Source organism: Schistocerca nitens, chromosome 10 (genome assembly GCF_023898315.1).
Source record: "Schistocerca nitens isolate TAMUIC-IGC-003100 chromosome 10, iqSchNite1.1, whole genome shotgun sequence".
NCBI lineage: Eukaryota > Metazoa > Arthropoda > Insecta > Orthoptera > Acrididae > Schistocerca > Schistocerca nitens.
In genome coordinates, this window is record NC_064623.1 from 45,031,706 (window position 1) to 45,056,605 (window position 24,900).

The following is a 24,900-nucleotide window of genomic DNA, read 5'->3' on the forward strand; positions in this document are numbered from 1 at the left end:
AAGGAAACAGGATTTGTTCAGCCACATGTGAAACGTCAACCAAGACCTGCAACAAATGATGATGCCCAAGTAGGTGTTTTAGTTGCTGTCGCGGCGAATCCGCACATCAGTAGCAGACAAATTGTGCGAGATCGAGAATCTCAAAAACGTCGGTGTTGAGAATGCTACATCAACATCGATTGCACCCGTACCATATTTCTATGCACCAGGAATTGCATGGCGACGACTTTGAACGTCGTGTGCACTTCTGCCACTGAGAAATTACGTGACGATGACAGATTTTTTGCACGCGTTCTATTTAGCGACGAAGCGTCATTCACCAACAGCGGTAACGTAAACTGTCATAATATGCACTATCGAGCAACGGAAAATCTACGATGGCTGCAGCAAGTGGAACATCAGCGACCTTGGCAGGTTAATGTATGGTGCGGAATTATGGGAGGAAGGATAATTGGCCCCCATTTTATCGATGGCAATCTAATTGGTGCAATGTATGCTGATTTCCTTCGTAATGTTCTACAGATGTGTGTGTGAAAACGTATGGGACTTAACTGCTAAGGTCATCAGCCCCTTAGCTTACACACTACTTAACCTAAATTATCCTAAGTACAAAGAAATTTCTGAGAACGTACTTTTGGAGTACAGCATCGTATGATAGTGTATCATGGACAGTGGGGAAACCAGAACAGAATAAAATCGAAGCACTTGAGATGTGTTGCTACAGAAGAATGTTGAAAATTTGGTGGACTGATACGGTAAGGAGTGTGGAGGTTTTCCACAGAATTGGCGAAGAAAGTAACACATGGAAACAGTGACAAGAAGAAAGTACAGAATGATGGGGCATGCATTAAGACATCACGGAACAACCTCCATGGTGTTAGAAGAAGCTGTAAAAGTCGTGGAGAAAAGTGACACTTTGAGATGAAGAGCTTGGCGCAGGAAAGGAATTCGAGACGGCAGCGTCAGAAGACTCGTACCACATTTCAAAATTATTTTCGATGTTAACATATTTCTTTTCTTCAGAAACGCTTTTCTTACAACTGGCAGTCGACATTTTATATCCTCTTTAATTCTGCCATCATCAGTTATTTTACTACTCAGATAGTGAAACTCATCTACTACTGTTAATGTCTCCTCTGCTGATCTAATTTTCTCAATATAATTTGATTTATTCGAGAAAATTCCATTTCTGAAACTTCCTGGCAGATTAAAACTGTGTGCTCTACCATCTAAGCTACCGAAGCACGATTCACGCCCGGTCCTCACAGCTTTACTTCTGCCAGTATCTCGTCTCCATTTCTGTTGTTGATGTTCGTCTTATATCCTACTTTCAAGACGCTGTCCATTTATTCAACTGCTCTTCCAAGTGCCTCGCTGCCTCTGATAGAATTACAGCGTCAGCGTATACTTCAAACTTTTTATTTCTTCTCCCTGAACTTTAATTCATATTCCAAATTTTTATTTAGTTTCCTTTACCGTTTTCTCAGTGCACAGATTGAATAACTTCGGTGATAGGCTGCAGCTTGTCTCGGCCCCTTCTCAAACACTGCTTCCCCTTCATACTCCTCGATTCTTATAAATGCCATCTGGTTTCTGTATCACCTGTTAACAGCATTTCGCTCCCTGTATTTTATCCCTGTTACCTTCAGAATTTCAAAGGAAGTCTCCCATTCAACATCATCAAAAGGTTTCTCTATGTCAACAAATGCTGTAATGGTACGGTTGCCTTTCCTTAACCTAGTTTTTAAGATAAGTCGTACAGTCAGCCTCATGTGTTCCTATATTTCTCCAGCATCCAAACTGATCTTCCTCGAGGTCGGCTTCTGTCAGTTTTTGCATTCTTCTGTAAAAAATTGGTGTTTTATTTTATAACGATGACTTGTTAAGCTGATAATTCGATAATATTCGCACCTGCCACCATCTTATTTCTTTGGAATTGTAGGTATTAGATTCTTCTGGAAGTCTGAGGGTATTCATCTGTCCCATACATCTTGCACTCCAAATGGAAGAGTTTCGTCAAGTCTACTAGTTGTTCTGAGAGAATGTCTTCTACTCCCAGGGCCTTGTTTCGACATAAGCCTTTAAATGTTCTGTCAAATTCTTCCCTCAGTATCATATCTCCCATTTCATCTTCATCTTCGTCCTCTTCCATTTCCATAATATTTCCATCAAGTACATTGCCCTTGTATAGACCCTCTATTTACTCCTTCCACCTTTCAGCTTTCTTTTCTTTGCTCGGGTCTGGTTTTCCAGCTGATCTCTCGATGTTCACACAGCTGCTTCTTTACTTTTCAAAGGCTCATTAATTTTTCTGTAGGCGATATCTTTCTGCTACTGAAATATGCTTCTACATCCTTACATTTGTCGTCTAGCCATTCCTGCTTAACCATTTTGCACTTCCTCATTTTTTACGCGTTTGCATTCCCTTTCACCTACTTCATTTGCTGCATTTTTATATTTTGTCCTTTCATGAGTTAAATTCAATCTTTCCTGTATTATCTAAGGATTTCTAATACACCTTGTCTTTTTAGCTATTTGATAATCAGCTGCCTTGACTATTTCATCCCTCAAAGCTATCCGTTCGTCTTCTACTGTATTCCTTTCCTCTGCTCTTGTCAACTGTTGCCTAATGTTTCCTATGAAACTCTCAGCAACATCCAGTCCTTTTAACTTATCCACGTCACATCTTCTTAATTTCCTACGTGTTTGCAATTTCTTCCGTTTCAAGCTACAGTTCGTAACCAATTAATTGTGGTCAGCGTCCACATCTGCCAATGACAGAGTCTTACAATTTAAAATCTGGTTCCGTCTTACCTTTTAGTCATTCTAGGTCTCTTCCAAGTGTAATGCCTTACTTCAAGATTCTTAAACCAAGTGTTAATGATGATTAAATTATACTCCATGCATAATTCTACCAGGCGGCTTCCTCTTTCATTCCTTACCGCCAATGCATATTGAGCTACCGTTTTTCCTTCCCTTACTTTTCCTATTATCGAATTTCAGTTCCCTGTCACTATTAAATTTTCGTCTCTCTTAACTATCCAACTAATTTCTTTTATCTCATCATACATTTGCTTAACCTCTTTATGATCTGTTGGCCTATGAACTTGTACTATTGTGGTAAATGTGGGATTCATGCCTATCTTGACTACAATAATGCATTCGCTAAGAGCTGCATCAAACCAGTCTCAGGACTGAAGACCACAACAACAACAACAAGATGAACCTAGTAGGCTTACCTGATTCCTATTTCCTTATTCATTATTAAACCCACACCAGCATTCCCCTAACTGATTTTGTATTTATAACCCTGTATTCATCTGTCCAGAAGTCCTGTACTATTTAATTTCAATATATTCATTTCCCTTCTAAAATTTTCCAGCCTACCTTCCACACTCTAGTTCATAGAATACAAGTTTTGTGTCGCCTGATGACATACTCCTGATTAGAGGATGCCATCATCATGCAACCACACAGTACAGCTGTGTGCCCTCTGGAAAAATTACGGCTGTAGTTTCCCGCTTTCAGCCATTCGCAGTACTAGCACAGCAACGCCGTTTTGGTTTATGTTACAAGGGCAGACCAATCAACCATCCAGACTTTTACCCCTGCAATTACTGAAAAGGTTCCTCCCCTTCTTGAGGAACTACACGTTTGTCTGGCCTCCATTTTGGTAGTACCTACAGTACATCTGTATGTGTCGCTGAAGCACGCAATTCATCCCACCAACGGGAAGGTCCATGGTTTACGGGGGATACCATACACATACAGGGCGTATACGTACAGATATTTTTACTGATGGCTGCAAACAGTGTACTGAACAAGATTAGATCAGATTTTACTTCGTTTACAGGCCAATAACTACACCTGTTACAAATCGTATATTTTTAGGTTGGTTAGTACCTCCAAGAACTAGTGCAAGAATGGTTGTTTTGCCCTGGGCAGCAGATCATATGCTGAAGTATGGATGCGTTAATGCAGTAAATTATGTGACCTGTTTGTATTGTAGGAAGACTGTTGTATGCACAGAAAGAACAACCAACACACTGATGTGTGTACATGTTAAGGTACCAAAAGTGAAAATATCTGCACTTATAGTTTCACAGTAGAAGAAGAATGGGTAGCTTTTAGAGATGAAATAGTGAAGGTGGCGGAGGATCAAGTAGGTAAAAGAGTGAGGGTGAACAGAAAACCATGAGTAACAGAAGAGGTATTGACTTTAATTGATTAAAGGAGAAAATAAAAAAATGCAGTAACTGAAGCAGGCAAAAAGGAATACAAACGTCTCGAAAATGAGATCGACAGGAAGTGCAAAATAGCTAAGCAGGGATGGCTAGAGGACACATGTAAGGATGTAGAGGCGTATAGCACTAGGGGTGATAGACACTGCCTACAGGAAAATTAAAGAGACCTTTGGAGAAAAGAGAACCACTTGCATGAATATCAAGAGCTCAGAGGGAAACCCAGTTCTGAGCAAAGAAGGGAAAGCAGAAAGGTGGAACGAGTATATAGAGGGTCTATACAAGGGCGCCGTTCTTGAGGACAATATTATGGAAATGGAAGAGGATGTAGATGAAGATGAAATGGGAGATACAATACTGCGTTAAGAGTTTGACAGAGCACTGAAAGACCTGAGTGGAAACAAGGCCCCGGGAGTAGACAACATTCCATCAGAACTACTGACAGCCTTGGGAGAGACAGTCCTGACAAAACTCTACCATCTGGTGAGCAAAATTTAAGGCGAAATACCCTCAGACTTCAGGAAGAATATAATAATTCCAATCCCAAAGAAAGAACGCGTAGACAGACGTGAAAATTACCGAACTATCAGTTTAATAAGCCATGGCTGCAAAATACTAACGCGAATTCCTTACAGATGGATCGAAAAACTGGTAGAAGTCGACCTCCGGTAAGATCAGTTTGGATTCCGTAGAAATATTCGAACACGTGAGGCAATACTGACCCTACGACTTATCTTAGAAAATAGATTAACGAAAGGCAAAGCTACGTTTCTAGCATTTGTAGACTTAGAGAAATCTTTTGACCGTGTTGACTGAAAAACTCTCTTTCAAAATCTGAAGGTGGCAGGGGTAAAATACAGGGAGCGAAAGGCTATTTACAATTTGTACAGAAACCAGATGGCAGTTATAAGAGTCGAGGGGCATGGAAGGGAAGCAGTGGTTGGGAAGGGAGTAAGACAGGGCTGTAGCCTATCCCCGATGTTATTCAATCTGTATATTGAACAAGCAGTAAAGGAAACAAAAGAAAAATTCAGAGTAGGTATTAAAATCCATGGAGAAGAAATAAAAACTTTGAGGTTCGCCGATGATATTGTAATTCTGTCAGAGACAGCAAAGGACCTGGAAGAGCAATTCAACGGAATGGACAGTTTTAAGTGACAGATTTAAGTGTCAGAAAGTCGTTTCTGGAAGTATTTTTATGGAGTGTGGCCATGAATGGAAGTGAAACGTGGACGATAAATAGTTTGAACAAGAAGAGAATAGATGCTTTCGAAATGTGGTGCTACAGAAGAATGCTGAAGATTAGATGGGTAGATCACGTAACTAATGAGGAGGTATTGAATAGAATTGGGGAGAAGAGAAATTTACAGCACAACTTGACTAGAAGAAGGGATCGGGTGGTAGGGCATATCCTGAGGCATCAAGGGATCACCATTTTAGTATTGGAGGGCAGCGTTGAGGGTAAAAATCGTAGAGGGAGATCAAGAGACGAATACACTAGATTCAGAAAGATCTGGGAGATGAAGAAGCTTGCACAGGATAGAGTAGCATGGAGAGTTCCATCAAACCAGTCTCTGAACTGAAGACTACAACAACAACATAGTAACACACCCTGTATGGAGAAGTTAACTGAAACATACGAATGAAATGGGTTTAGAATGAACGTGAATAATACAGAATAGCTAGTAGCAGGAGGGATGTAGTACCACCACAATCAACTGTTAAATTACTGAAGCAGTTTCAACACTTAGGATCTATACAACAGCAAGCTGCAAAGCAGATGTGGAAGGCAGGATCCAGCAAGGAAAAGGACGAATGTAAGATGCTAAATGGAGTTCTGTGGAGCATGGCAGTATCAAAAGAAAGACAGGAGAGGATTATGCACACAAAACATATTTCGCAGGTGGACGGTCCCTGGAGGAATGGCAGAGAAGTACAGTACAGGCAGCAGAGATGGCTGGAGTAAGGAGGGCGGTTAAGTTACCCAGAAAAGAGGGGATAATAAATTAGGGAGGCAGTGAACTTCGAATGACTGGCCGTGTAAAAAACTGAGAATTGGTCTCTTCAAGAGGCAAATGAAGCAACGGTGGTGGCTGAAAGCAAACCCTGGAGTGGTTGCCATCATAAAGGCGGAAGCACAGTCGGCTGAGAATAACATGGAGCGCAGGAATGATTGGAACGATGAGGAAGAGAACACTCAAAGAGGCAGACTGCGATGATCGTTAGTGTTGGCGAAAGGGAACAGAGAGATATTAATGAACAGCGGAGATGCCCTTAAAAGTAAAAGTAAGCGAAAAGGGGTAACGTTGATGAGCAGCCCGACCTGGGCAGTGATCTTGTTGATTGCAGTCGACTGCTGTATTGGGAACTCTTTTTTAGAGGCGTTGGAAATATCAGTGTCGAGATTTCCAGTTCTGGCGTTCACCTAGTGACCAAAACACTTGTTTGCAACCGAGGTGTTCCAGCTATTTGATTTTATTTTGACATACGGTTGTCCGAAAGTTCCAAACGAAATTTAAAGTTTTATGTATGTACATGTATGGGGTGTTGTGTATTGTATGTGTGCTTGTGTATCAGTGTATTTGTTTGTGGCAATAAGCTGCTGGCGTAGTTTGAAGAGTCTTTGAGAAGAGGAGTATGTATTTGTGTATTTGAACAACGCAATCTTTGAGATTTTCACAACGCTCATTATCTGCTGGCTACCTCACACATGATGTCTATATTGTACTACTGTAGATACCATATAGAACGTTCCTGATGCCAAAGCGAAGAATGCTGTTGCAGAAATTCCTTGGGGCATTTAACCTACGATTGTGTAAATAAAACCACTTGACACATTGTAAATACAGATAATTTTTTTCATATGACTTTTGTATTCGGCACATTGGAGTCCTCAGAACAGGACACTTCGATCCCAAATGGTAGTAGCTACGAACGTACAGATTTCGGACAGTTTGGGTGGATTTGTCATGCGCATTACAGCTGACAAATCTACTAGATCTATGGTGGACTAATAGATCAAGGGAGCCCAAAGCATCATCTTCCTGTACCTCTGTCGCTAACCTGGTCTGTTCATGAATGAGGCATTCCATCATGTCTCCGCCCGCATCTCGTGGTCGTGCGGTAGCGTTCTCGCTTCCCACGCCCGGGTTCCCGGGTTCGATTCCCGGCGGGGTCAGGGATTTTCTCTGCCTCGTGATGGCTGGGTGTTGTGTGCTGTCCTTAGGTTAGTTAGGTTTAAGTAGTTCTAAGTTCTAGGGGACTGATGACCATAGATGTTAAGTCCCAAAGTCTCAGAGCCATTCGAACCATTCCATCATGTCTCCCATTTTACAAGGCTGTGAGTGCTCCGTGACAGGTTTGCCATAGACTTTGTCCATGACCTCTGCCTCCTCCCCCTGTTTGTCCATCACCTTCTCCCCATCTCTTCGTCCATGTCATCCTCACCCATCTCTCGCCGTCTCCTTCTCCACCTCTCTCTGTCATTCTCCTCCTCCCCCCTTTCCCCCACTTTTACGTCCATTACATCGCCCCCACCCCCTCCCGTTATTCTCCTCTTGCCCACTTTCTCTTATCTTGAGCCTTGTTTATTGCTATTGCAAACGAAACCTTGGCTGGGAATTAAAGGCACTGAAAATGAATGGGTTAATCGGTTTGGATCAGTGGTACATGAAAGAGACCTCTCCAGCTGTTGCGTTGTAACAGTGCATGTTAGACCACAGTCTCTTTAACACATTATGACTGAACAAGTGGTCTCTAGCATGCAACTAATAAGGTCTAATGACCTCGTATCGGAAATTGCAGGTTTCAATGGTAGACACCACTTATTCAATCATAATTTATTACAGAGACTGTGGTCTAATACCACGTAGCCACAGTTACAGTATGCATGGTTTCCTCCTAGAGGGTGCATGGAACAGCGCGTATTACGCCGCATTCTCTGGGGCACTGTATGATCGAATAAATGCTCTCTAGCTTAGAAACCATGCATTTCCGGACGTAAGTTCATTACAGCTTTTTTGTTCCGTATCCTCTCATCGATCAACCCCTAGAGTTTGTACACTGTGGAAAAAATCACCCTTTATGTATATTGTTCTTAAAAAATATATATCCTATGTCCATCTGAAAGTTCATTAGAGCACCGTGCAAATATGATAAGTACATCAAAGAACTTGTCTAGCTTTTTGCTAAAAGCGTTTCCAACCACTACTACGAGAGAACGTAGCAGTTTTATTAATACTAAAATTCAGTACCACTGCTATAAAAACAAACGGTCCCTCCACTGCAGTTAAAGAATCAGTACCTCACGACTCCATTTAGTCGTGATAGGCATATTCCCTGTAGTAATTTGCTTTATATACATTAGCGCGTGAGTGCCCGCTCCTCCTACAATGACACACCTGTTGAGTCGTTTCCAGCAGTTGCCTGTGCGGCAGCCCCATCCAGACTGGCAGCGGAAACGGAAGCGGTCAACGCTTATATAGCCGAGCGCCCTTATCTGCACGGGAAACCGGACGCGCTGAAAACTGCGCGAGATTCCCAGTACAACTACAGGCGCTCGCTGCGGGCGGAGACCACAAGTACACAAACTACACTACTGTCCATTAAAATTGCTACACCAAGAAGAAATGCATATGATAAACGGGTATTCATTGGACAAATATATTACACTAGAACTGACATGTGATCACATTTTCACGCAATTTGGGTGCATAGATCCTGAGAAATCAGTACCCAGAACAACCACCTCTGGCCGTAATAACGACCTTGATACGCCTGGGCATTGAGTCAAACAGAACTTGGATGACGTGTACAGGTACAGGTGTCCATGCAGCTTCAACACGATACCACAGTTCATTAAGAGCAGTGACTGGCGTAGTATTATGACAAGCCAATTGCTCGGCCAACATTGACCAGATCTTTTCAGTTGGTGAGAGATCTGGAGAATGTGCTGGCCAGGGCAGCAGTCGAACATTTTCTGTATCCAGAAAAGCCCGTACAGGACCTGCTACATGCGGTCGTGCATTATCCTGCTGAAATGTACGGTTTCGCAGGGATCGAATGAAGGGTAGAGCCACGGGTGGTAACACATCTTAAATGTAACGTCCACTGTTCAAAGTGCCGTCAATGCGAACAAGAGGTGACCGAGACGTGTAACCAATGGCACCCCATACCGTCACGCCGGGTGATACGCCATTACGGCGATGACGAATACACCCTTCCAATGTGCGTTCACCACGATGTCGCCAAACACGGATGCGACCATCATGATGCTGTAAACAGAACCTGGATTCATCCGAAAAAATGACGTTTTGCCATTCGTGCACTCAGGTCGGCGCTGAGTACACCATCGCAGGCGCTCCTGTCTGTAATGCAGCGTCAAGGGTAACCGCAGCCATGGTCTCCGAGCTGATAGTCCATGCTGCTGCAAACGTCGTCGAACTTTTCGTCCAGATGGTTGTTCTCTTGCAAACGTCCCCATCTCTTGACTCAGGGATCGAGACGTGGCTGCACGATCCGTTACAGCCATGCGGATAAGATGCCTGTCATCTCGACTGCTAGTGATACGAGGCCGTTGGGATCCAGCACGGCGTTCCGTATTACCCTCCTGAACCCACCGATTGCATATTCTGCTACCAGTCATTGGATCTCGACCAACGCGAGCAGCAATGTCGTGATACGATAAACCGCAATCGTGATAGGCTACAATCCGACCTTTATCAAAGTCGGAAACGTGATGGTACGCATTTCTCCTCCTTACACGAGGCATCACAACAACGTTTCACCAGGCAACACCGGTCAACTGCTGTTTGTGTATGACAAATCGGTCGGAAACTTTCCTCATGTCAGCACTTTGTAGGTGTCGCCACTGGTGCCAACCTTGTGTGAATGCTTTGATAGCTAATCATTTGCATATCACAGCATCTTCATCCTGTCGGTTAAATTTCGCGTCTGTAGCACGTCATCTTCGTGGTGCAGCAATTTTAATGGCGAGTAGTGCACATTACTATACGGTTCAGCGTCGCGCATGCGCAAATCATGGGCCACGACTCACTCAGATGCCCAGGCATGCGTGTAATCTACGTCCGTCCGATGGTTTATTAGAATATAGTGTAAAAATATTAAGGAAATCGGTCAAAAAGTGTCGTGATATTCGGAAACAATCTGAAACTAAGTCTTGCCTTTGAACCTTTAAACAAATCTCTCCCACTGCAGGCTCTATGAATTTCATCTCTGTAGAGGAGGTAATACGACCGTAACAAGAGAAAAATGTCCGTTGATCATGGGCCCTAATATGAGTACCTTAAAAGCTGAGAACGCTTGCTCGTCTTTGATATTGTGAAACACACCCTTCTTACTGAGGAAATACTCACAGATCTTAAGGTATACGTTTTAGAGTCCATGTTTGCCGAAGTTTTTTTCTTGTTTTCGAGTAATGAACCTGTCATCATAGAGTGTAATAGGAATTTAGCTTCATCATGTATAGTGGTATATACTCTGAAGATGACAAGGTGTACTTGAACACTGCAACGGATGTTAGCTTTAAAAGAAGAACGAATATTGCTTCGATGGATAATTCGGACAATATAAGAAAAATAAGAACGTGAAAGACTGGGAGAAATAATGTATACATTCCTGCGGGGTTGATTTTGGAGTCCACTCTTTCCATTACGTCTACAAATCACCCTCCATGTACTACATGTAACAGTAGGGCTTTTTTCGAGTGACTCACGAATTTCAAATAATCATTAGGAGTGGAACCATAGAAAAAACTGTAAACATTAGTTTCAATTAATTTGTTATTTACAATTTGATTCTTCCTAAATTCCAAGAAAAAGACAGCAATATCGTTCCTATACAACAGATATAATAACACAAACATTAACTATATCATAGAGACAATGTGCAAGGAATAGCACCGTACATACAATGTTTAGGGTGTACGTATCAATGAAAATATCGAATGTATTATGGAACATATGAGACACCTAGTTTATTTACTTCTACTCTTCACATCATATCTCGCAACACAACCAAACATAATCAATAAATAGGTATAAATTTCAGTATTCTACACTTTAATGCGCTTTGGCATGTTAGGGTACCTCATTATGTGGAAATAATTTCGGTGTAATAATAATAATGGTCAACCTACAAAAGTATAAGTAAAAATAAATTCACCAATTATCGCTAAAACTCTGCGTATTTCGGAAACGGATGAAGTATGTGTGGCCTGAAAGAATCTGAAGCCACTTTTACAACACAAAGTATCTGACCAGCAGGAAAGAAATCTATTTACTCTGAAGTTGTTTCTTCTAGATACATTCTTCTACTCTGCAGAAGAACTTGCAATTAGAACACATTAGTATGTATACATTATCTTTGCTGTTGTCTTCAAGTGTGTTCCAATAGTGGCATATGCTCATTAACTTAAATAAATTTTATTATGTACAGTGTATGGAATATTTGACTAGAGAAAGTCGCGATATGTTCTCGCACGAATTATATTCATATAGTGCGCAATTGTACATGACCTCTGTCTGATGTCCCCAGTGGCTGTGCCTGTGTAAACTTCAGAAAAATTTTAATGTCTTCCCCTCTCCTACCCAGTGGCGTAACATTCCCCATTTATTTAAGAAATTCGTAACTAATTTTACTTCCTACGCCCATTACTAAGCTATTCTGTGCATTCAATATGCATAATGCTTTTTCTAGCAATACAACGTTTCCAGAATGAAATTTTCTCTCTGCAGCGGAGTGTGCGCTGATATGAAACTTCGTGTCAGATTAAAACTGAGTGCCGAACCGAGACTCGAACTCAGGACCTTTCCCAGTCGCAGCAAGTGCTCTACCATCTGAGCTACCGAAGCACGACTCACAACCCGTCCTCACAGCTGTACTTCCGATAGTACCTCGTCTCTTACCTTCCAAACTTCACAGAAGCTCTCAAACGAAACTTGCAGAACTAGCACTCCAGGATAAAAACGATATTGCGGAGAAATGGCTTTGCCACGGTCTGGGGGATGTTACCAGAATGAAATTTTCACCCTGCAGCGGAGTTTGCGCTGATATGAAACTTCCTCGCAGATTAAAACAGTGCCTTTGCTTTTCGCGGGTAAATGCTCAAAGGTAGGAGACGAGGTACTGGCGTACGTAGACCTGTGAGGAGGGCTCGTGAGTCGTGCATGAGTAGTATAGACGATGGAGCACTTGCCTGCGAAAGAAAGGTCGTGAGTTCGACACTCGGTCCGGCACACGGTTTTAACACAACGTTTGTCGAGAAAAGATAACCATTGTTGTCCCTGTGATAGTAGCTGGAAGATGAAACCATGTTCTCGCTATGTCACACTTGGTTCTGTTGATTAGTAATATGGTATTTCGCAATTCTGTCATCCCTGCTAATTTTCTGTTCGTGTATAACAGTTGACAATCAACTTTTCTGTTGAAAAAATGTTCAAATATGTGTGAATTCCTAAGGGGCCAAACTGCTTAGGTCATCGGTCCCTAGACTTATCCACTACTTAAACTAACTTATGTTAAGAACAACAAACACACCCATGCCCGAGGGAAGACTCGAACCTCCGGCGGGAGCGGCCGCGCAGTCCGTGACATGACGCCTCAAACCACGTGGCCACTCCGCGCGGCTCTAATGAGAACATGGAGTAAATCCAGCGCTAACCAACTTTCTGGAAATGTGGCTATGGGACCAGTGCTTCCTTTTACTCTGTACTGCTTCCATTTTCCGAATAAATATTTGTTCGTTGGTCTCATCTACCTGGCTGGAAAATTGCTCCACTTGTTATATCTGCTATGGACGTCTTTTCGTTCTGAGACCAATAACTTTTCCGCTAAGGTCATGTTTTTGTTCCGAGGCCAGTAACTTTTCCTGAGCCTTTACTTTTACCCATTTATTGATGGTGTCCCACTTAAACGGATATGCATGGATCGTGTTGTTGTTGTTGTGGTCTTCGGTCCTGAGACTGATTTGATGCAGCTCTCCATGCTACTCTATCCTGTGCAAGCTTCTTCATCTCCAAGTACTTACTGCAACCTACATCCTTCTGAATCTGCTTAGTGTATTCGTCTCCCTCCACAATTTTTACCCTCCACGCTGCCCTCCAATACTAAATTGGTGATACCTTAATGCCTCAGAACATGTCTTACCAACCGATCTCTTCTTCTAGTCAAGTTGTGCCACAAAATCCTCTTCTCCCCAATTCTATTCAATACCTCCTCCTTAGTTACGCGATCTAACCATCTAATATTCAGCATTCTTCCATTCTGTTCTTGTCCAAACTATTTATCGTCCACGTTTCACTTCCACACATGGCTACACTCCATACAAATACTTTCAGAAACGACTCCCTGACACTTAAATCTATACTCGAAGTTAACAAATTTCTCTTCTTCAAAAACGCTTTCCTTGCCATTGCCAGTCTATATTTTATATCCTCTATACTTCGACCATCATCAGTTATTTTGCTCCCCAAATAGCAAAACTCATTTACTACTTTAAGCGTCTCATTTCCTAATCTAATTCCCTCAGCATCACCCGACTTAATTCGACTACATTCCATTATCCTAATTTTGCATTTGTTGATGTTCATCTTATATCCTCCGTCCAAGACACTGTCCATGCCGTTCAACTGCTCTTACAAGTCTTTTGCTGTCTCTGACAGAATTACAATGTCATCGGCGAACCTCGAAGTTTTTATTTCTTCTCCATGGATGTTAATACCTACTCCGAATTTTTCTTTTGTTTCCTTTACTGCTTGCTCAATATACAGATTGAATAACATCGGGGATAGGCTACAAACCTGTCTCACTCCCTTCCCAACCACTGCTTCCCTTTCATGTCCCTCGACTCTTGTAACTGCCATCTGCTTTATGTACAAATTGTAAATAGCCTTTCGGTCCCTGTATTTTACTCCTGCCACCTTCAGAATTTGAATGAGAGTATTCCAGTCAACATTGTCAAAATCTTTCTCTAAGTCTACAAATGCTAGAAACGTAGGTTTGTGTTTCCTTAATCTTTTTTCTAAGATAAGTCGTATGGCCACTATTGCCTCCCGTGTTCCATTATTTCTACGGAATCCAAACTGATCTTCCCCTAGGTCAGCTTCTACCAGTTTTTCCATTGGTCTGTAAAGAATTCGTGTTAGTATTTTCCAGCCGTCACTTATTAAACTGATAGTTCGGTAATTTTCACATCTGTCAACACCTGCTTTCCTTGGGGTTGAAATTATTATATTCTTCTTGAAGTCTGAAGGTATTTCGCCTCTCTGATCACCAGATGATAGAGTTTTGTCAGGAATGGCTCTGCCAAGGCTGTCAGTAGTTCTAATGGAATGTTCTCTACTCCCGGGGCCTAGTTTCGACTCAGGTCTTTCAGTGCTCTGTCAAACTCTTCACGCAGTATCATATTTCCCATTTCATCTCCATCTATATCCTCTTCCATTTCCATAATATTGTCCTCAAGCACATCGCCCTTGTATAGACCCTCTATATATTCCTTCCACCTTTCGGCTTTCCCTTCTTTGCTTAGAAATGTGTTTCCATCTGAGCTCTTGATATTCGTACAAATGGTTCTCTTTTTTCCAAACGTCTCTTTAATTTTCCTGTAGGCAGTATCTATCTTCTCCCTAGTGAGATAAACCTCTACATCCTTACATTTGTCCTCTAGCTATCCCTGCTTAGACATTTTGCACTTCCTGTCGATCTCATTTTTGAGACGTTTGTATTCCTTTTTGCCTGCTTCATTTACTGCATTTTTATATTTTCTCCTTTCATCAATTAAATTCAATACTTCTTCTGTTACCCAAGGATTTCTTCTAGCCCTCGTCTTTTTACCTACTTGATCCTCTGCTGCCTTCAGTACTTCACCCTTCAAAGCTACCCATTCTTCTTCTACTGTATTTCTTTCCCCCATTCCTGTTAATTGATCCCTTATGCATAGATCGTAAAAATCGATATAGTTCATTTATGCCTACTACCCAAAATTATATGATGATATATAAACTAGCTTTGTCAGTACTAACTTTAACAAAAGATGTGTGATGAAACAAGATTATATTTTTCTGTTACAGATACGACGTAGCACAATATTGTGGGAAAGTCGCTTTGTGCTTGTTGTAATCCTGTCGCAAGTTGCTCTCAGTTGTACATCGATGGCAACGCCACAATTTCAATCCTTGCATCAAAAATTGTTCAAATGGCTCTGAGCACTATGGGACTTAACTTCTGAGGTCATCAGTCCCCTAGAACTTAGACCTACTTAAACCTAACTAACCTAAGGACATCACACACATCCATGCCCGAGGCAGGATTCGAACCTGCGACCATAGCGGTCGCGCGGTTCCAAACTGCATCCCCCGAACAGTCTGCTAATGACCTCAGTAACTTCGCTACTACCATTCTCTCATCAACCGCGCTTTGGTGACTTTGCACCTCTTTTCAGCCTCTATTTAGGGTATCTACGGTACTCTGTGTGTACTGTTCTAATTCTGTTGTTAGTTTCCCCACTGTTTTGGTAACATTCATTATCCCCTGTTCCATCATTGCTCTTTGTGTCATCTCCTATACGATTCCTGTCTTGTCGTCCAAGCTTAGTACAACCACGTTGTCTGCTGTTCCAAACACAGCTCTTAATAACCACCCACCTGCGTCTAACCATCTTCTTCTCTTCCGTACTAGTGAACGCAGGACTACTTCCGTCAGTTGCCACAATTGAGCTCTTAACTTTTCATAGTAAAGGTTCAACACTTGATACTCGGTATTGGTAGCTTAACAGATACTGTCAAGTAAAAGAGCACTTGAAGGTAAAGGAATTCATTCCACACTATGCTCACCTTTAATTGTAAAATCTCTGGATAAGGTTAATCCTCGATTGTAAGGTATTAGCTGGAACCAGTTAATAATGAGATACATGTGCAGTGTCTCAATCAGCTGCAACATTTCAGGCCCCTCGGGTATCTGCTTTCCGCATTGCTTTCCAAACGCCTCTTGAAGAGGAAGTGGCCGTCTATGATAAGACAGTAATCGCTCACTGAGCAGCGCTACCCTGCAAAATAAAACACGATACCATCCTCAAGAGTGTCTCTAATTGAATGAGAAATAACTAGTTTTTGAATACACTCGACTCAGACTCTTATATAGAGCTTGTACCTTGTATGGAATATCTGACAAGGGAAAGTCACAATGTGTTTTTGCACAAATTATATTCGTACAATGTGCAGTTAGCAACAAAATATACATACAGCGTAAAAACCGCAGCTGCTATGGACTATTAGAACAGGAGATATCAGTCGTCAAATTTAAGAACAGAAAAGAATAAGTGCAAATTATTTATTGCACAATTGTATTATTTGAGACGAACAGTCGATAATATGATATGATACACTCTTTAACAGAGATTACTTACTTGACTGCACTATCGAAGGCAAACAGTATTTAACTGAGCAATAACAGCACGCCCAGCTCATAGACAGTTTTCGCAGTGCGCACGTTTGATGGAAGCAGGTTAGTCACACTTCTCGTGAAAAGGCTCTTCCGTTAATCTATCTTCGAAGCAGTTCTGTACAGGTGTATTGAATACAGCTGGAGGGTCTTTGGTAGAGTCGCACCGAAAACACGCAAATCTGATTAAGTTGGAGAATCGTGCCGCCGAGGAGTAGAATTACAGTAACGACTGGGGACTGAAGAAGTGGTCTCTATGCCATATATTATTGTCATACTATAACTGTATCTGTAATAAATTTCAGAAAATTTTTGTGTGGACGGAAGAGTTGTCTAGTTCGTCATCTCTGTTGGCTGTCCAGGTGTCAGCGAAATAAAAAGACTTTAGTTTTTTCTTGTACACCTGCGAGCATCACTTGTTCTGGGAAGACTTTTAAATCCCTCTTCATCATATAAGCAGATTTGCTACAAAACGCCCTGACGTTGTATAAATTTATATTCATTTTTGCAGGAAATGGCCAATGGGCTCCGATGCAGGGATGTACAGGGTGGAGCAGAGGAAACGCATGTTTTTCACTATTGAATGACCGGGACACGGTTTGATAAAAATAATAAAAACAAGCATTAAGTGATAGATATTTTAATGCAGTTTTGAAATATACGTACTTTAATTATCTTCGAAAAATAATGTCTTGGAGATGACGTCCTTCTTGCTGGATACACATTTGGATCCTCTCCAGAAAGTTACGCATGGCTCTCTCCTACATTTCATTCGGCACGGCTTCTATTTCCTGACGATTGGAATTCTTCAGGTCATCGATTGGGAGAGGCTTTTTGATGTAGACTGATTTTAAATATCCCCACAAAAAGAAGTCGCATATCGACAAATCGGGTGAGCGAGGGGGCCAGTAAACATCAGCACATCTCGAAATAACATGTCCTGCCAACATTTGTCGAACCACTTCCACGGATGCTCTCGCCGTTTGAGCTGTGGCACCGTCCAGATGAAACCATATTTCTCTCATGTTCACTAGACGCTTTTCAAGTTCTGGACGAAGAAAGTTGTTTAACATTTTAACGAAGCGCGCTGATGTCACAGTAACTGCAGTTCCTTCCTCTTCAAAAAAATAGGGTCCAACAATCCCCATCTTTGAAATGCAGCACCACACAGTTACTTTTAAACTGTGGAGTGGTCTTTGGTGTAGTTCATGTGGATTCTCCAGCGCCCAATACCGACAATTCGGAACATTTCCTAATCTAATTCCCTCAGCATCACCCGACTTCGACTACATTCCATTATTCTCGTGTTGATTTTGTTGATGTTCGTCTTATATCCTCCTTTCAAGACACTGTCCATTCCGTTCAACTGCTCTTCCAAGTCCTTTGCTGTCTCTGACAGTGCTTCATCACTCATGAAGACTGTAGCACCCATTACGCGACAAAACTCTCTGCGCTGCACAAAATCCCCTTCACTAAGCTTCTGGACTATCATTATCTTGTACGGGTGAAACTAAAGGTCATCATGTAAGATGCGGTGAAGCGAAAGACGTGACATACCTAGCGCTATAGCCGTCCAGCCGATCGTTTCGGACCAGCAAGAACTTCCGTTCTGACTCGGTCTATAGTTTCCGGAGTACAAACTGAACGGGAAAGATCAGGGGGTTTCTTTCTCATCCCAGATCCAGTACTTCTAAAAGCTGCAACCCATCGGATTACAGTATTTCGATCAAGCACTGCACCTCGACATCCAAATCTAACATTTCGACGGAAAGGACGTTGCACTGTGAATATGGAATCATTGTTTCTGAAGTACTGCTCGACAATAGTGCTCGACAACGAACACACGATGCTGTACGCTCCAACACTCTATAGCGACTGAAACCGCATTGTATGGGCAGCCTGCCAACATTCACTCAAGGTCAATACTCCCTCTCGTCGCCGTGTACTAGCACTGTGCAGAAGCCGTTCAAAAAACATGCGTTTCCTTTGCTCCACCGTGTAGAAATGGGGTAGCAGCGTACCGTGCATCGCAATCCCAGGCATTATCAAAGAAGAGCGTATGGTTGTGTGGTTTGCACGATGGAGCCGACATCGGGGCAATGTTAATACAGTGGAGTCGCATTCGGAAGGACGATGGTTCAAAACCGCATCTGGTCAAACACATCTGCCATCTGCTGTGTCGCAGTACTTCCGTCGCACTCGCCATTTAATAAATTTTTCACATCTCTTACTCAAGGAAAACAAAATTTTGAGTTTTCCATCACGTGACCAAATCTTTAAACGTAATGATTTTTAAGGTTTAATTATATAAAAATTACAGATACTTTGTGAGAACATTCATCGAAAATACTATTAGAATGGTGTAATCATTCAGAATAACAACAATCCCGACGATATTTTTAACACAGAAAAGTAACTTGTTGATTTGTAATGTAGATGTGTTAAGGGGGTTAGGACGTCAAACGGGCCGACTTGGAGCAGGAGAGGCACCATAGGACATTTTATTTTCCACTGTCTATACTTTTACAAATAAATTCATAAAACTTTGTCAGCATAACCAGGAAGGATTCAGAATTTACACTCATAGCAGTGGAAGTTCGAAAACATAACGAAGTAATTTTTTTTACATGTGAAATTTCATCATTTTTTCACTTACTAATGGCAGCATTTGTTGCTATAGGTACAATTCTCATCATAAGTATGATTGAGGGTTCGATGAATTTTGCACAGCATACAAACCATTCTTAAAGGTGTATGAAACTCTAGAATTTTCCAGAACTATTAAAAACTGTGGTAAAAATTGACGTAATTAACTACAAAATTTGTGTTTTCTCTAAACATGTAGTTTAAAATACAACAGATCATTGGTTTTTTCATAAATTAAATAAATTCTAGAGTTTCATACACCTGTGAGTATGGTATGTATGCTGTGCAAAATTCATCGAAGAATCTCTCTAACTTATGAAGAAAAGTGTACCTATAGAAACAAATGCAGCCATTAGTAAGTGAAAAAATGATGAACTTTCAAACGTAAAAAAATATTATTTTGTTATGTTTCCGAACTTCCAATGCAATGAGTGTAAATTCTGAATCCTTCCTGGTCATGCTGACAAAGTTTTATGAATTTATTTCTAAAAGTATAGACACTGGAAATTAAAATGTCCTGTGATGCCTCTCCTGCTCCAAGTCGGCCCGTTTGACGTCCTACCCCCCCCCCCCCCCCTTAAACAAAGACACTAACTCCATCCATACGGGAGATCTTCCGAAATTATCTCTAAGAAAAAAGTAATCAGAAAGAAAATAAATATAACACACTCGTTGCTATTTTGGGAAAGAGAATGTAAACCTCGAAGACTTTTCATACTCACGGAAATGCGTAACGCCCCGGATTTGGGTCGACTGCGTCCAGTTTCATTCTGTCCATTTCCTCATTTATAGCAACGATGTCTTCCACCACTGCATTCAGTCTCATACGAAACCAGTCTGCGAGCTTTCCCATCTGCCTCACCCAAACCTGCAGCCGCTCTTTAGGCAGTGTTCTACCCTGCAGACAGAAATACAGATCTTACTGTGTCCGTTTAACATTTAGTGAAGCAGGCATTGAAATTTGTGTCATTAGAGCGCTGCGACTAATATGAGCAAGAGTAAAACAGTTTATCAGATTGTCAAATTTTTTGGTGAAATAGGAAATGTTTCCAGTATATCAAAAATTTTATGAAAAAGTAGATACTTGTGCACATTGAGAAAGATTGAATGCGACCCACTGGTAAATATCGTTATTGGCAATCAAACGTACACACGTAATAAAATGTTGCAATACAAGGAAAAAATTCACACACACATTTTAAAAACAGCTTAACAAACTTTGTTCCACTGATGATAACAACGAAGCCAGATTACATTGTATCGAAGTAAATACAATATTTAAGAAACAGTTTTCTGATGTCTTGCAACGATTCAAGTTAATTGTTTCGAAAAGTTTGCATCTAATTGGATATTAATTTGAACCACTTAAACAGTGGGCTGCCTAATACTGTACAAGTAGCAATAGGAAACAATGTTCGATTGCGCAACATGAACCAAGATTTCTTACAAACAATACCACAAAAGAAACTAATAAAGAATTCGCATGCTACTCCAAAATACACTTAAATACACTTAAAATACACTTAAAACGTTAGGTACCTAACATGACTCTTTAAGAAAATAGACAGGGTAGCGTAGGGAAACGTGGCATCAGAAAGATAATTCCGCACCGAAAGAAAGCTGCAGGCTTCATAAATGGACTCTTGGTACCACATATTGACTTTTAATTGAAGCTGACTAATCTGAAATTGGCTGTCTTAGGTCAAAGCATTCTACTATAGTTTAACATGGTAGACTTAAAAGTAGCCTGCTGGATTCAACAACAGATATTGTAGAGAGGAAGCTAAACCGGACAAAGTATGAAACGGAAAGGTACATGAAGAAATAGGGGAGGAGGAAACCACTGGCATATGTACTAAAGCACCCAGAGATAGTCATTATAAGACTGGTCAGAGTGTCAGACTAAAATTAGGTAATGGAAATTTTGTGCAAGAAGTCACTAATAAAGCTATATTGTTTCTTTTCTAAGTTAATGGACAGGCGCTAACAGGAAACGATATATGTGTACTAAAACTTGTATTACTGACTGAAAGAAACATTTCGTGTTCTGCGCAAGGCTAATGGCCAAAATCTGTATTAATGAAAGAGATTTGTTATTGGCGACGTGCTTGTTTAATCAGGTCAAATTGTGTGCTAAAATGGAAACAACACATATGTTAATTTCAGTTATCCTCTAGGTACGCATATCTAGAGCTCTTGTGCCTTGCTTTTATGGTGTTATTCAACCATGTTCACTATGGAGGCGTAGTATGGGGAAGTTTTACCACGACAAAAATGAAAAGAAGACTCATACTACAAAGAAAAACCATTTTGATAGTACTGAAAAAGAAGAATGCCCCAGAGCTCTTTTTAAATCTTCTCTTTTCCATGTCTATATAGAAAAGATCATTGTGACCACATTAACAGATCTCGCAACCATAACTCTTGAAACAGAAAACAACTGTTGTGCCTTTCATTTCAACAGGCTTCAGATTTTTGAAACAGGGTGTCAGTATGTCAGTATCAAATTATTACAAGAACTCCCAATAAACATACGAAACCTCAAAACAGAGGAGACGTTTCTAGAACTCTGAATGTGGTGGGGCTACATGAGCAAACAGTGGGCTGAAGCCACTTGTTGACCCTGTGAGTAATGACTTTTATATATGTTGTAGGTACCTCTTCAATGGGTTCGGTACTTTAACTGCATCTACGCAGTATAATTCGCAAATGGAATTCCTCATAAATAAATCAGAATCTGAGAAGACTAACGCTATCGATATGAAAACCACTAGAAGAAAATGTGACTTTTGTTACACGTTATAAATCTGTCACTGACTCGTATAGACTATTGCCCATCAACATAAATATTTGATCCTTTGCGCGATAACATAAAATGTTTAACAGGTAGTATTGCTAGTTTCAAAATTAGAAGCATTTCTCCTAGGCAACTCCTTCTATTCCATACATGAATAGTGAAGTATGATGAGATTCTCAAAAAGACTCGAAAAGATCACTTTCTGTATGACAAGATTTTTGATTGCCTTTATTCACAAAAGCGCCGGTGGCTTAATGTATAGCGTCAATGTTTGATGATTCAAATCTCGCTACTGACAATTCTTTTTTATTTTCATTTCAATTCTGTATCTACTATCATTATTTTTTAACGGGGGTAGCATCTTTCTATTTTCAATTAGTGGTTGCATGAAAATAAATTAAAAATTAGCTCATACCTGCGAAATGCCTTACTCTAAACTGAAAAAAATTAAGTACACCAATCTCACTCTTCCATCCCTAGAATTAATAAATGTATTTTTTGCTCATACATCCCCCGATTAAAGGAAAAAGGAGTCAGTGAACATTTGGAGTAGAGATATGAAACATACATGAAAAATGTTTATGCAGGTGACTACTGGATCACATACTGTCCTCCTTTTTCACTCTCCTTTACGGATGAAAAATCTGTTAGATCACTCCTGTGACTCTCAATGTTTCAGGTGTCTGTTTTAGTTTGTTCCGTTAACCACCATTCCGTCAAGATATGTTGTAAAGTACTGATTTTCAGACGCTCTACATTGGTTTCAAATTTCACGTAAAAGTTGACAGAATTTATGGAGCTTGTATTTGCCTGTCCCTGCTGGTAAAGAAAAATTTCAAACTCAGTTTTATTACGATCCAGAAAACCAGACATTTTGTCTGTTTCGCTATCACCGTCGGCTATTGCCGCATTACTTTTTTAATTTTTCTATTTTTTATTTGTAGTTGGTTGCCTGAGCACTGTTCTCTATAAATAAGCGCCCATTTTAAACCATTTTGGTTAAAAAATCGCCTTTGCAATGTTTTATAATCTCATGACATACCACACATGCAGATTTACATTTTACATTAAGGCACCGATTTTTTTTATTGTCGGCTAGTTACAGTCTTCTTGTTACACTGGTTCTTTTATTTGCTTATTGCAACGTAGTTTAACATTATGTCATCCCAGACGTGTTTGTTATTCATTTAGTACCCTATTAACAGCGTTACAGGATGATTACGTGAAATATTCTGAAAATACAGCGCATGATTACTTTTTATTACATATTCAAACACTCGCTTAGTGTTTACGATAAATAGTGCTAAACACTGAGTAGTACCGTTGAGCGACACCAGGCAAGTATAAATAGTTATAATTTTCCATTGTAGATTTTATATCAATTGAAGTTTTAGGAATGTTTGTTTGTTATTTGTTTAATGATCCACGATCGAGTTCAAAATGGTTTTCTAATGGTTTTCTGGCTACTCAGCAGAAGGTATAGCGAGCGCTACTGGAAACCAATCTCCGGCTTTTGGGCGGCAGACGACCTGAAAGGCATTGTCGGGACTAAATTTTACTTACTAAAAATGTCTTGATATAAAATGAATTGATGAACTGTACTCGCTATTGTATCTGATGTCTAATGGTGAAGGTTACAAATTTATGTTTTGCGCCATATGTGTCAGTTGGTAACTGAATGTAAGTAAGAATTTCACACAGGAAGTATAACTATATTTGGGATACGAAATATGAGGGTACATAATTTTTAAGGTTTGTAGGTACAGGAAAAATCGTCAAGCAACTTTAATGGAAATTCTCATATCTCTTATGAAGTCTTCACGAGGCCAAATGGAAGTTTGACGACAGTAAATGTTACCACCATTGTGTATGCTCAGAAGTAAAAATAATATTTCAGGCGTAAATAGCGAAAAGACTTGATTATTATTTAGCGTGACAGCATACAATCATGTAATGAACTTCAAAAGAGGTTTCCTGTATTGCAGAGGCTGTTTTAGCTATCAATAATAGTCAATTAATAGTTAAAGTGTGCCAAATAACTACTTCACAGAATTAGGATTTCCGTGCATGTGAGCTATCCTGAGTGATTTGAATTGACTTTTAACGGCATTTAGACTTTGGTAAAATGGTTCAAATGGCTCTGAGCACTATGGGACTCAACTGCTGTGGTCATAAGTCCCCTAGAACTTAGAACTACTTAAACCTAACTAACCTAAGGACAGCACACAACACCCAGCCATCACGAGGCAGAGAAAATGCCTGACCCCGCGGGGAATCGAACCCGGGAACCCGGGAACCCGGGCGTGGGAAGCGAGAACGCTACCGCACGACCACGAGATGCGGGCATACTTTGGTAAAGAACTTATAGTAGCGAACGGCACATGCTATACATTTGCTGTTGTTGTTCAAGCCCATTACAACAAATATCGAGCGATATTTTAGCATTCATTATCCCGATTGTTAATTAGAATGTTACCTCTGTCTGGAACTAATTCAGAATTTCTATTTCTGTCTTTTTTTATACGAGCTTGATTTTTTGGTCCAGACAAATACGTAATAATATTACAAGATCTGCTTCTAACATTTGTAGGATATTAATTTTTCTTCCGTTTAGTTATTCCATCTTTCCCTAAAAAAAAAATGCATCCCTTTGAGTTACTTCTTCCTGTGATTCATATTAATCATTTTCTGACACTTCTTTGTTTGTTCCTGAATCATGACCGATTTCATGAACACAATCAGTCTTTGAGTCAGCGCTAT

The 24,900-nt window shown here is 40.6% G+C and overlaps 1 protein-coding gene across 1 annotated transcript in view; it reads right to left on the bottom strand.

Annotated features, from left to right (window-relative positions):
* LOC126210338 (uncharacterized) overlaps positions 1 to 24,900 on the bottom strand; it is a 58,814-nt gene that overhangs the window by 7,303 nt on the left and 26,611 nt on the right. The window contains exons 5-6 of the mRNA XM_049939554.1: positions 20,066 to 20,241; positions 16,091 to 16,302 (exon numbers count right to left, since the gene is read on the bottom strand). Of these exons, the coding sequence (XP_049795511.1) occupies positions 16,091 to 16,302; positions 20,066 to 20,241 (388 nt within the window). The remainder of the gene's footprint in view (positions 1 to 16,090; positions 16,303 to 20,065; positions 20,242 to 24,900) is intronic.